The 14,130-nt window shown below is 44.6% G+C and overlaps 1 protein-coding gene across 2 annotated transcripts in view; it reads left to right on the forward strand.

Annotated features, from left to right (window-relative positions):
* Positions 1-9,900, forward strand: part of LOC126544372 (sodium-coupled neutral amino acid transporter 7-like) — a 46,749-nt gene extending 36,849 nt beyond the window's left edge. For both annotated transcript variants that reach the window (XM_055061765.2, XM_050191679.3), the window contains 2 exons: positions 2,039-2,235; positions 9,572-9,900. In XM_055061765.2, the coding sequence (XP_054917740.1) occupies positions 2,039-2,235; positions 9,572-9,747 (373 nt within the window). In that variant the 3' untranslated portion in view covers positions 9,748-9,900. The remainder of the gene's footprint in view (positions 1-2,038; positions 2,236-9,571) is intronic.
* Positions 9,901-14,130: the final 4,230 nt, after the last annotated feature.

A 14,130-nucleotide genomic window follows, 5' to 3' on the forward strand; every position in this document is an offset into this window, starting at 1 on the left:
ACGGAAGGAGGAGCGGCAAAAAGACAAGGAACAAAGAACAAAATTCTCGCAGCATGTTTGACCTGCTCGTTACAAGAACAGCTGAAGTACCAGCCAAATAAATATTGCGTGGCCCTAACACAATGGCCAGAAATTCTATTTAAAATATGTGTGTCTAATGCGGAATCCTGATTGGAGAACTATTTAACGCGGTGAAATAATTGTCGACTCCGGCCCCCTCCTCCCGCGGTAAAATGCCACTCGTAATCCTAGTGCTAGTTTTAAGGGGCGTTAATGTGAATAATCCAATAGGTGACACAGATATAGAGAAAACTCTATCTACGATTAATGCAATTAACGAACACAATTTGACGGTGTTCCGCCCTTTTAGTAATTACTTGGCCGCTGAGCTCATTTTTCTTGCTTCTCCGTCGTCGTCGGTTCCCACACAATCGGCTAAAGTTTCGCGAACAGATTCTTGGCTGAAGTAAGCATTTCCCCGCTATGCGTGCATTGTGGCATCTGCCAATGGTTTCTGGTGCCTTACGTACGAGTATTGTCGTTTTTACTGCGAGGTTGTAGCATTCGCGACCACCGCCGAAGGGTGAAGGCAATGAACTCTACAAGGATGGCGGATCGGGCGAGTTGGAAGCTATACGTGATAGCAGCACGCGCGAAACCACGACACAGAAACGGAAAGAAGGAGCAAGCGTTGCTCCTGGTTAAGGGACGCACGCTGTCTTACAATGTTGAAGCTTGGTTCGAATGCGACTAAATGTTTCGTCCTCAAAGTACGTTTCCTGTTTACATTTTTCGCACTCATGTATACTCATTGCCATGGTGGCAGAACAGCTAAGGGCAACGCCCATCTCCCACACTTCGGAGGTTAGTTTTCCAGAATTAGCCTCCGGACGTCCCTGCGATACGATGGCACGCCCACTGCTTAGTTGGCTCCTGAACATATGAGTCTTTCGTGCGCTGCTAATTTCATTTCTCCATAACCGTGTATTTTCTGTAAACTGTGAACTGCAGTGCAGAGCGGACAAGGGAGAGAGAGAGAGAAGAGTGCAAATAGTATCTGCTCTCTTCATTACGCTTTCGTGCTGCTGTTCAAGCTTATGCAAGCTACGCCGTTTACCAGGGGGTTTCGAGTTCACGTACCCAGGAACTAGCCGGCGCCACCTTACAGCCCTACATTCAATTTCTCGTTCCACTTATTCCACACGATATTGCTCTTGTTTTAAGGTGTGTATTGTGCATAAATCAAGCATGTACCCTTTGCATACTTGGTTCACCTTTGCTTCTCTATTGGATGTCTCTGAAAACTGGTAGCATATGCCTTTTCACTGAAGAGTGAAATAGAACTTAATTTTTGTAACAAAATATTTTTACAGTTCCTTCAAAGGGTATCTTATATCTCAACTTAACGTGCTATTGAAAGAGATTTACTGCTATTCAGAATACTCTGTTCCATATCCACGAGCGATACTTGCAGTTGTTTTCAGGTTTCCTGCATGCAGTATATGCCCTGAAGAAATACGGGCAAGCAGTTGCATCTTGCTTTAAAAATTTGGCTGCTCAGAAACTATTAGGTTCAGTACTTCTCAGGGGATTAGTTAATGCTATGCTTTCTTTTTGATACGTTATATACCACGCAGCAAGAAATATTTTTTTTTCTTTTCTGAATTGCGTTGTCTATAACCAGCAACACATCACTATTGCGTTTCATGTCCAACTGTAGAAATATCTGATAATTCGGCATAAACGTCGCGATTCTGATGGTTCTCAGTGCATAAACCACATCACGAAGTTGTTCTAAGCGAATACCTTTTTAGTATCGACTTCGTATCGTTCTTGTTGTGACCATAAGCATCAGCTGCGTTAAGAACGTGCGTGATTGTTTAGCTTGCGGCACCATTTTTATGTCATGCGAACGAATATTATTTTACGCATATACAGTGGAGCCCAAACGAGACTTTTTACTGTCACTCATAAATAGTGGCCTTCGTAGTGTTCGAATTAAGCGAGCGAATGACGGCGAGCGCATCATTTCTGCCAGGGATGCAATCGAGGAGCTGTACCTGGAGCTGCGCGGAGGTCCTCCCGATGACCGGACGCGGACGCACGCCCGCAAGACGAAGCTCAGCCTCGCATGGTTTGCCAGCACCGTGGGCATGGCCATAATGCCGCTGGACATCGGTGTGGCCATCAAGTTCCTTGGATGCCTGGCCGCGCTGAACGTATTTGTCTTTCCCGGTACGCACGTGGGCGGCACTACAGCTGGGCCACTGGTTCACCGTGATATAATTGTCCATATCCTTTCCAGTCTCGAGCCACAAAGATCGTCTAATCCCAAAATCATTTAGTTTGTGCCGCGGCGCAAAGATTTTGCTTTTCTTTATGCATATGTATTGGTGTTTATTTATTTATTTATTTATTTATTTATTTATTTATTTATTTATTTATTTATTTATTTATTTATTTGTACCTTACAGGCCTTCGAGAAGGCATTGTGTAAGGGGTGAAATACAGTAACATATTAGTATGGAATCGGGAAAAAGAAACATCAGTATAATGAAAGGCATATGCACGCAACATGGAAAATTAATACGACATTAGCAAATACATAAGCTGAACAATAACAATGAACGGTAAACACAACAACATAATAGCATAATAACATTATAAAAGTTTTTGCATGTGTACAGTAGCAAGAAAATTAGGATCACTGAAATTCTTTTATTACATTGTAGAAAAATGCAGAAAATAAATTAAAAGAAGGCAAGACGTGTTAGACGGTTGAAACGGCATATTGATCGACTAGAAGATTGCGAAATTCACTGTGTTTAGATTGGCAAGCAATGCTATCTGGTAGAGCGTTCCATAAACACGGGGCAAAGCTGAAAACTTCGAAGCGTGTGTGTTGCCATAAATTCGAGTGTAGCTGAACTGATTGTTCAGTCTTTGTGACGTCGAGGACGCTTTCTTCAGGTTTGATAAGGTTAGGCCAACTGTGTGAATGAATCTATGAAATAATAATAGAAGGCCAATATAACGGCGAGTGGTTAGTAGTAGAAACCTTGTGAACCGCACATGTAATCGTATATACCACCCGAACTGCCGTTCTTTCTAGAAACCTAATTGAAAAAAATCTGTATACAAATACTTAACAAAGCCCTTCGGTTGTTAGCATTGTGGTTGAAAACAGGCGTTGCAGCTGCTGAGTTGAGGCCGCGCAGAAATGACGGCATATACAAGGTTACTAGCAATACTGACACTAAGGATGCCACCAGTGGTTACGGGGACGGGGTTTCGAATGCCTTAAACAGCGTCTGCTTGGAACTCGAATCGGGTTGACCATCGGAGAGGGTCGACGAGGTGATGTATGAACAAATAACACAGGTTTAATACATCATTACGAGTGAGCAGTGCGCTCCAATATAAAAAAAAAGAAATGCAGAAGCGCTCGGCGTGTGTGCTCCTGCACGCAAGGTCAGAGATGTCTCTCCACGTGGCGACTCGCTGACCTTTTAATACCCTCCACAATTATTATTAGGGTTATAATTATATTCGAGTGCTGATTGCTGTGCTATCGTTTGATAACGAAGCTTTCCCTCAAGTCTAAATGTTTTATGGGAGTTTGTCGTGTGCGTATCATGGCCACGCACGCTTATATCGCCTTCCGTTTCTCTACCACGGGTGCGCTTTAAAACCACGGCGCTGCAATTTTGCTTTCCTTTCCTTCCTTCTCCGCCCTGAAACTGGCTCTCTTAACTACTACACGCAGAGACAAAGCAACAGCGCGCGCATGCGTTCCCATAGATGAGATGAATATATATATATATATATATATATATATATATATATATATAGAAAATTATCACTCATAGCTCTCGTAGTATAGCCCTCTGGGCCGTTTCCTTTTTTCTTTCGAAAGTAGTCCTATTAGGGTTATTATAATTACACGAAGGTATTTCGCCCTCGTCAGCAGCAGTCCTTGAGATAGTTATTCTGGCGGCTAGCTTCCCACGCTATGCGTGCCGCCCCCGCACCTGGTTAAGCTGTTCCTAAACGCTAGAGTTATACTATGTCCGCGCAACCTTGAGCGATCGGAAAGCTCGTTTTCCCCTCTTGGCCGGCGGAGAAGGGAGGCTTTGTTTCCGGCCGCAGAGCCCTCCACGTCTCAGTAAGGTGCCTGGTGGTGGTCTCGTGCCGACGATGCCCTCTCGGTGAGCGCATATTCCACCCTCATCTTTTAAGAGGTTCAGTACTTACAAGCATTTGTCTCGCAAACCATATTTATTTCAAGGGAATTTTCCACGTCTCAATAATTTCTCTCGTCGTATTCGAGTGCTGATTGCCGTGCTATCGTTTGATAACGAAGCTTTCCCTCAAGTCTAAATATTTTAAGGCAGTTTGTCGTGTGCGTATCATGGCCACGCACGCTTATATCGCCTTCCGTTTCTCTACCACGGTTGCGCTTTAAAACCATGGCGCTGCAATTTTGCTTCAGAGACTTTCCTTTCCTTCCTTCTTCTCCGCCCTTAAACTGGCTCCCTTAACTACTACACGCAGAGACAAAGCAACAGCACGCGCATTAGATCCCATAGATGAGATGAATATTTACAATTATTATTAGGGTTATAATTATATTCGAGTGCTGATTGCTGTGCTATCGTTTGATAACGAAGCTTTCCCTCAAGTCTAAATGTTTTAAGGCAGTTTGTCGTGTGCGTATCATGGCCACGCACGCTTATATCGCCTTCCGTTTCTCTACCACGGGTGCGCTTTAAAACCACGGCGTTGCAATTTTGCTTTCCTTTCCTTCCTTCTTCTCCGCCCTGAAACTGGCTCTCTTAACTACAACACGCAGAGACAAAGCAACAGCGCGCGCATGCGTTCCCATAGATGAGATGAATATATATATATATATATATATATATATAGAAAATTATCACTCATATCTCTCGTAGTATAGCCCTCTGGGCCGTTTCCTTTTTTTCTCTTTCGAAAGTAGTCCGATTAGGGTTATTATAATTACACGAAGGTATTTCGCCCTCGTCAGCAGCAGTCCTTGAGATAGTTATTCTGGCGGCTAGCTTCCCACGCTATGCGCGCCGCCCCCGCACCTGGTTAAGCTGTTCCTAGACGCTAGAGTTATACTATGTCCGCGCAACCTTGAGCGATCGGAAACCGACTATCGCGGACAACATCAGTCCCTTTACACGTAAGTATGAGGCTCGGAGCAGGAGCTATGGCGCTTGAAAGTAACCTGGGGCCTGACGAACCAACCTACTGAGCCATCTTTCCGGGCAACATCCAGCGGTCACGAGTTCAAATCACCTGTTATGTTCCTTTTTTTTCCCCTTTTTCTTTCTTTTTTTCTTTCTTTTTAATGTCCTTTCCTTTATTTTATCACTGTACGGGAACCCTCCTAAAATAAAAAAAAAGAAATATATATCTTCAATTATGTATGGACACACATGTGCAGGTCAAAATACCAGGTTCTCTAGCCGAGTGCCATCCGTGCGGTATAACCGAGCTCAGATTGGTCTACCTCGAGTGATCAAATAGGGCACCACTGTAGGTTAAATGAGGCGTACAACTCCTGCGGGACCCGCCGTGGTTACTCAGTAGCTATGGTGTTAGACTGCTGAGCACGAGGTCGCGGGATCGGATCCCGGCCACGGCGGCCGCATTTCGATGGGGGCGAAATGCGAGAACACCCGTGTACTTATTTACGTGCACGTTAAAGAACCCCAGGTGGTCGAAATTTCCGGAGTCCTCCACTACGGCGTGCCTCATAATCAGAAAGTGGTTTTGTCACGTAAAACCCCATAATTTAATTTTTAAGTTAGCTCCTGCGGGGACGGTAGAGTATCCGCCTCCCGTGCAAGAGGACCGTGATTCAAATCCCGGTGCCGCACAATTCTCCACCGGAAAATACAAAAAAAAACCGGGTGTTGAGAAAATTGCACAAACAGGCCTGGAGTGCGGCCTGATCCCGGTGACCAGAACCGGTAACGCACTCTCTCACCAGAGCAGGATTGGCCACCCTGGTGCAGTACTTGGCCACAACCTCCTATATGAACCCAACAATCAAACCCCGGCCCTCAGTCCCCAGCAGCTGCGAAGCAACTGACCACGGCGGCGGTCAGACCTGCGACGCTGCAGAGGGTGCTAAGAATCCCTGGCTCCGGACAGGCCGCCATTGGAATATGAACCTGGCAACGTTTAACGCTAGAACGTTATCTAGTGAAGCGAGTCTAGCAGTGCTATTGGAGGAATTAGAGGGCAGTAAATGGGATATAATAGGGCTCAGTGAAGTTAGGAGGCCAAAAGAACCATATACAGTGCTAAAAAGCGGGCACGTCCTGTGCTACCGGGGCTTAGCAGAGCGACGAGAACTAGGAGTCGGATTCCTGATTAATAAGAACATAGCTGGTAACATACAGGAATTCTATAGCATTAACGAGAGGGTGGCATGTCTTGTTGTGAAACTTAATAAGAGGTACAAAATGAAGGTTGTACAGGTCTACGCCCCTACATCTAGTCATGATGACCACGAAGTCGAAAGCTTCTATGAAGACGTGGTATCGGCGATGGGTAAAGTCAAAACAAAATACAGTATACTGATGGGCGATTTCAATGCCAGGGTAGGCAAGAAACAGGCCGGAGACAAGTCAGTGGGGGAATATGGCATAGGCTCTAGGAATAGCAGAGGAGAGTTCTTAGTAGAGCTTGCAGAACAGAATAATATGCGGATAATGAATACCTTTTTCCGCAAGCGGGTTGCCCGAAAGTGGACGTGGAGGAGCCCGAATGGTGAGACTAGAAATGAAATCGACTGTATACTCTGCGCGAACCCTGGCATCATACAAGATGTAGATGTGCTCGGCAAGGTGCGCTGCAGTGACCATAGGATGGTAAGAACTCGAATTAGCCTTGACTTGAGGAGGGAACGGAAGAAACTGGTACATAAGAAACCAATCAATGAGTTAGCGGTAAGAGGGAAACTAGAGGAATTCCGGATCAAGCTACAGAACAGGTATTCGGCTTTAACCCAGGAAGAGGACCATAGTGTTGAAGCAATGAACGACAACCTTATGGGCATCATTAAGGAGTGCGCAATAGAAGTCGGTGGTAACGCCGTTAAACAGGAAACCAGTAAGCTATCGCAGGAGACGAAAGATCTGATCAAGAAACGCCAATGTATGAAAGCCTCTAACCCTACAGCTAGAATAGAACTGGCAGAACTTTCTAAGTTAATCAACAAGCGTAAGACAGCGGACATAAGGACCTATAATATGGATAGAATTGAACAGGCTCTCAGGAACGGAGGAAGCCTAAAAGCAGTGAAGAAGAAACTAGGAATATGCAAGAATCAGATGTGTGCGTTAAGAGACAAAGCCGGCAATATCGTTACTAATATGGATGAGATAGTTCAAGTGGCTGAAGAGTTTTATAGAGATTTATACAGTACCAGTAACACCCACGGCGATAAGGTGAGAGAGAATAGGCTAGAGGAACTTGAAATCCCACAAGTAACACCGGAAGAGGTAAAGAACGCCTTGGGAGCTATGCAAAGGGGGAAGGCATCTGGGGAGGATCTGGTAACAGCAGATTTGTTGAAGGATGGTGGGAACACGGTCCTAGAAAGATTGGCCGCCCTATATACACAATGCCTCATGACCTCGAACGTACCGGAATCTTGGAAGAACGCTAACATAATCCTAATCCATAAGAAAGGGGACGCCAAAGACTTGAAAAATTATAGACCGATCAGCTTACTGTCCGTTGCCTACAAAGTATTTACTAAGGTAATCGCAAATAGAATCAGGAATACCTTAGATTTCTGTCAACCAAAGGACCAGGCAGGATTCCGTAAAGGCTACTCAACAATAGACCATATTCACACTATCAATCAGGTGATAGAGAAATGTGCGGAATATAACCAACCCTTATATATAGCCTTCATTGATTACGAAAAAGCATTTGATTGAGTCGAAACCTCAGCAGTCATGAAGGCACTACGGAATCAGGGTGTAGATGAGCCATATGTAAAGATACTTCAAGATATCTATAGCGGTTCCACAGCCACCGTAATCCTCCACAAAGAAAGTAACAAAATCCCAATAAAGAAAGGCGTCAGACAGGGAGATACGATATCTCCAATGCTATTCACAGCATGTTTACAGGAGGTATTCAGAGACCTGGAGTGGGAAGAATTGGGGATAAAAGTTGATGGAGAATACCTTAGCAACTTGCGATTCGCTGATGATATTGCCTTGCTTAGTAACTCAGGAGACCAATTGCAATGCATGCTCACTGACCTGGAGAGGCAAAGCAGAAGGGTGGGTCTGAAAATTAATCTGCAGAAAACTAAAGTAATGTTTAACAGTCTCGGAAGAGAACAGCAGTTTACGATAGGTGGCGAGGCACTGGAAGTGGTAAGGGAATACATCTACTTAGGGCAGGTAGTGACCACGGACCCGGATCATGAGACTGAAATAATCAGAAGAATGAGACTGGGTTGGGGTGCGTTTGGCAGGTATTCTCAAATCATGAACAGCAAGTTGCCACTATCCCTCAAGAGGAAAGTGTATAACAGCTGTGTCTTACCAGTACTCACCTACGGGGCAGAAACCTGGAGGCTTACGAAAAGGGTTCTGCTGAAATTGAGGACGACGCAACGAGCTATGGAAAGAAGAATGATAGGTGTAACGTTAAGGGATAAGAAAAGAGCAGATTGGGTGAGGGAACAAACGCGAGTTAATGATATCTTAGTTGAAATCAAGAAAAAGAAATGGGCATGGGCAGGACACGTAATGAGGAGGGAAGATAACCGATGGTCATTAAGGGTTACGGACTGGATTCCAAGGGAAGGGAAGCGTAGTAGGGGGCGGCAGAAAGTTAGGTGGGCGGATGACATTAAGACGTTTGCAGGGACAACATGGCCACAATTAGTACATGACCGGGGTAGTTGGAGAAGTATGGGAGAGGCCTTTGCCCTGCAGTGGGCGTAACTAGGCTGATGATGATGATGACCATCCGGGCAACCCCCTTCTCTCTTACTCCCTAGTAGCGGGCCTTGTCTACGTCGGGTCAACCCACGCAGAGGAACATGGGGAGAAACCGCTCTTTGGCGTAGAGGGGTTGAACGTAGGACAAAGGAGAGTAGGATTTGCACTGTTGCATAATCCCGCCGCTCACACCCGACGGACAAGTCTTTTCATGTTGACGAACGTGACAATTAGGCACGTCGTGTCTCAGGCGTTCGGTATCCGTTCCATTCATTGCCGCTCAAAGTGAACTGTAACGGCCCCCATTACATAAATATTCGGTGAAATAGAGTGACGCTCCGCACGTTATCCCCTCCCCCCCCCCCATTCGAAAAAAAAAAAAAAAGCGAAAAGATGAACTCCATTACGCAGATCGCTTGATGTTTTCGACGCAGTTCAGGCTACATTTCTATTTCCCTTCGCACTTGCAATGTAGCTAAACGTGCATAGTATGTGGTTATCTCTTGTCCTCCCTCTTGAGCTCTTCTGCGACCTGATCTGACGGCAGGTCATTGTGCGCTCTCTTCTAGGCGTGTGCCTCGTGGGCTACACCAAGCTGAAAGGTTCCTCGACCACCCACCTGCACTGGCACCTGCTGCTTGGCTCCCTCATGGTGTTTGCGGGGGCCGTACTCTTCACCGTGGTTCTGCTTCACGTCGTGCTAGTCGAGCTCGTCTCTGGGCATGTCAACCAGCTCTGCTCCTGACATCGCGTCGACATATTACTCCTCTGCGATAGCTATACATACTGTAATGATTTACCGGTGTGTGTTGGGCTGCAAGTTCTCTATTCAGCAGCCGCTGTGTACCTGAACGTAGAAGACCCATGTGTGTACCGCAATAAATATGTTCCGTCGTGTCTCGATGTATAAACCGCGCTGGGAACATCACGCGCTCTCGTGTGTTCGTTCTTCGTTGTATACTGGCTTGAACGACCACACATAGAAATGCGGCGCGGTTGGAAAATATTTGCCTCCCTCATGTACTTGATATACAAACTGGGAGCTGGCAAGGCCTTGATTCCGTTGCACAGCGGAAAGCTGAGCGACATGCCTTTGGCACAGATTTTTCACATAACAGCAGCTTGTGTCAAGCTCATGCACAAATATTTTTGCGATAGGCCTATCTTGTGATCCTTCTTGACATCTATCTTCGGCATCGCCAAGTATTCACTCATTAAATAAGTAATCCTAATTAAATAAGGATTAGAAAAATGCTTCACGAATGGCAGTCCTCAAGCTCTTGGCGTTGGTGAAGGTGACGATGGAGGCGGGATGGCAGTTCCATTCGATAGCTTTCGGTATGAAAGAATCGTTACACGCATTATTTCAGCAGCAGGACACACAAACTTTGAAGTTGTGCTCCAATCGCGTGGGTATATACATGCGGATTAAGAGGAAAACATTTTTTTTGTTCTAGAAATGGATTATAACTATAAAGTTCGAGGAGCAAGAGCCGCCGTGCAGGCGAAGTGGGTTTGGAGTTGCGCTGCTAATCCCGACGACGCGGGATCACGTCCCGGCCGCGGCAGCCGCATTCCAATGGGGACGAAAATCGGGGCCCGTGCACCGTGCATTTAGTGCACGTCATAAAGAACTCCGGGTGAGCAAAATAATCCGGAGCCCCCACTACGGCGTGCCTCGTAATCATATCGGGATTATGGCACGTAATAATCCAGTTTTCTTTCTCCTTTTTTTTTCTTTTCCTTTTTTTTTTGTAGGACAAAGAACGGCGAGCATTTACGGCTCGGTGTGACATCAGGTAAAAGTAACGTTCCCTTTATGAATGATACACTGGCATAACGAAAATAGCTTCACGGAATAAAACGAGCAGCTCAATTCTGGATGGAGTCAAAGGGCACCGGAGAGGACTGTGTGATTATGGGGTGCCAGATAGCACACGTACATTCTAGTTTGGGGGGAACAATTGTTTTCTAGCAGGGTATCGAACCGAAAATGAGCCGAGAACCGTTAAAAAAACGTTATTTCTGCGCTAACGGGAATGAACCGGCACGTTCCACTTATTTTTACTCGGGTGTAAAACCGAAAACATAATATTATGATTTTAGGTTCATGTGGCCCACCACCTTAGGAGCTTTGCATCCATGCATTGCCTGCCTTTATCGTTCAACTATAGTGTATAGTATCCAACTGTAGCAATAAGCACATCATTCAGCTTATGCCTTGGACCTGATCGAGGTCCGAGACTTAGGATATGCGTGTGTGTGCATGAAAGAGAGAGAGAGAGAGAGAGAGAGAGAGAGAGAGAGACGGCAGTCGTTGATATGGTATACAGGGTGATCATTTTTAAGTTTTATGAAATTTTTAAAAATAGATTGTTGCCGATAACGTAATTCTAGTCCTTGAGCTGGATTATATGACAGGCGTGGACATTACTTACACGAGAAATCGAAGCACGTATTCAACGAATTAACAAACATCCAATAATTATTATTTTGAATTATTTACTTTACGGCACATATTGCAATTTACGAATTGTAGCCGGTGAGATTGAAAGCCTATCCACTTGTAATGAATTTCCAGAATGACGGCAGTTTGGAGATTTGCGTCATAAAACTCACCCTAACAATGCACTGTTCCACTTTCTTTAACAAAACGTTGTTTTATGCGTTGAATTGCAAAAATAGCTGGAACGCCCATGTATTTCGTTCCGCACTTCGGGAAATATCTCAAAACTGGTGTCATCCTGGAAGTTACTTTCAGGTGGATACGCCTTGCAAGATCACCAGCTACAATTCGTAAATTGCAATAGCTGCCGTGAAGTAATTAATTGAGAAGTTAATGTTGCATATTGTCAATTATTCGAATAGGTATTTCGCTTTCTCGTGGTAGTAATGTCCGCCTTTTCGAATAATCGAGCTCAATGACAAGAATTATTCCATCTGCCACAGGCGATTTATAAAAATTCCATAACACTTAAACATGATCACACTGTGTATCACGTCTCTGGTCTTCTACTCATGGTGCAAAAATGCTTCGAGTAAGATTGAAATTCGAGTGTGCGGGATCTGCATCATTTTCGCTTAGCTTCAGTTATTATTATTTATTATTATCATTGTATAATAATAATAATAATAATAATAATTATTATTATTATTATTATTATTATTATTATTATTATTATTATTATTATTATTATTATTATTATTATTATTATTATTATTATTATTATTATTATTCACACTGTCAAGATCAATAAAGTAATGGTGGGCTCATCCAGGTATAGAAATTTTTCTTTATTTCGAGATTTTGCAAAACTGACAATTGAATAACAGACTGGAACAATTTGAGTTTCTCATAGGAGTGTCAATGGTGTCCCACACGTATATGGGAGATCTCTCTCGCAGAATAACACTGTGGAATATCATCATTAAGTTTTTTTTAACTACACGAGCCTGGTCTGGCTCAGTCACCTCTGTGCCATATCTGCAGAAAATCTAAGACCACTGATCATGTCTCATTAACCTGCCATTGATTTACAAGCCAGAGAAGAAAAGTATTTCGAAATTCCGTTCCTACAATTAGATATTCCCGTAGTTTTTCAAAATATCATCTCTGTATTGGGCTTTAGCCACGGGAACGTACGCATGACAATCTGCGAATTTCTTGGTGACACAAACTGAATATCTCGTTAGTTTGCTGAATTAATAATTAATACTTCACAAAATTGCAAAATAAATTTGAATTCATTTTAAATCTGCCGTGGTGGCGTAGTGCACGCTCTTGCGTTGCGCTGATAAGCCCGATGGGGAGGTATCAACCCTGGCCGTGGCAATCGCATTTCCTAAGTGGGCGACATGCAAAAAAAATAAATAATAAGACACCCATGTTTACCGTGCACTGAGTGCACGTTGAAGAATCCCGGCTGGTCAAAAAAAATCCGGAGTCCCCCACTAAAACATGCCTCATATTCATACCGTGATTTTTCGGCCCGTAAAACTCCGGCATATACATGTAAAATTCACTTTAATACTTACAAATTGGCTATCCTTTTCTGAATCACACGTTTTCCTCTTTAAAAAAAAAAGGATCTCTAAAGCTACTTGACGTATTTTAGTATTCTTTACAGAATTTTCGTTTCTTCCTGCATGCCTATACACTATCTCTCTTTTTATTCAAATTTTATCTTTGCTCCTTCTTGGCCAATCCCCCGAAGTGGGCAAGCGCCATGGTACAAAGTGCAAGCAGGCAAGATCCTCTGCTGGCCACACTGGAAGCGCACCGGCATGGCGCCGCACGGAAGCGATATCTACGCGCACCTAAAGAGATTTTTTTTCAGCTTGCCGATGGCAAAGACGTGAGATACATTTCGAAAAGCAGGTGGCGAAAACCGAGTGAGAGACGGTGTGTGTTGTCCTTTGGCGCGCTTTGTGACGTCACGCAAGAATATTCCCGACACTGATCGACCGAACGCGCGACCCCTGCTTCCATTCAGAGATGAAATACTCATGGTGCTGTGATTAACCTTTATTTCTTGCAACGAGATACTTGGAATAGAAAAGAAAGAAACACTGCTTGAGCCAGTGGTCACAATACTCATAATATTTCCGCATTGCCCTCTGGAGCGATTCTGCATTGATGAGCAAATGTGTGAGCTGCATTTACCAGAGAAGACATTGCCCGAGTGCGGCATCCACAGAAAAGTATTCTTTTGTACCATGACTTTCAAGCTCCGGCTGAATGCAGGCAGCATTTCATTCGTCCAAAATTGCTTGCAGTATCTCAAGCACACTCTTCCAGGATGCGTATCGAACCTCTCGTCGCACGACCCTGCGAGGTGTTTCAATTGCTTCCTTGCTGAGAACGCAATCTCCAGCAGGTTTACGGCTCCGGTGGCTGCTCCAACAGCTTGAGCTTCAGTCAGAGGTGACCGCTGCATTTTTCCTGACGTCCCGGCGTGGTCGCAGCTGTTCTGCAGCTTTTCCAGCTTTCCTGGGACTTCTTGGATGGTGCTGCATTGTGCTATATTGTTGGCTGTAGAGGCCGCTCCCTGTGATTCAGCTTCGGTCCGCTAAGATGAACGTTGTAGGTTTCTTGGCAACGAAGGGCTGTCCTTGAAAGGAGCACCGT

Source organism: Dermacentor andersoni, chromosome 1 (genome assembly GCF_023375885.2).
Source record: "Dermacentor andersoni chromosome 1, qqDerAnde1_hic_scaffold, whole genome shotgun sequence".
NCBI lineage: Eukaryota > Metazoa > Arthropoda > Arachnida > Ixodida > Ixodidae > Dermacentor > Dermacentor andersoni.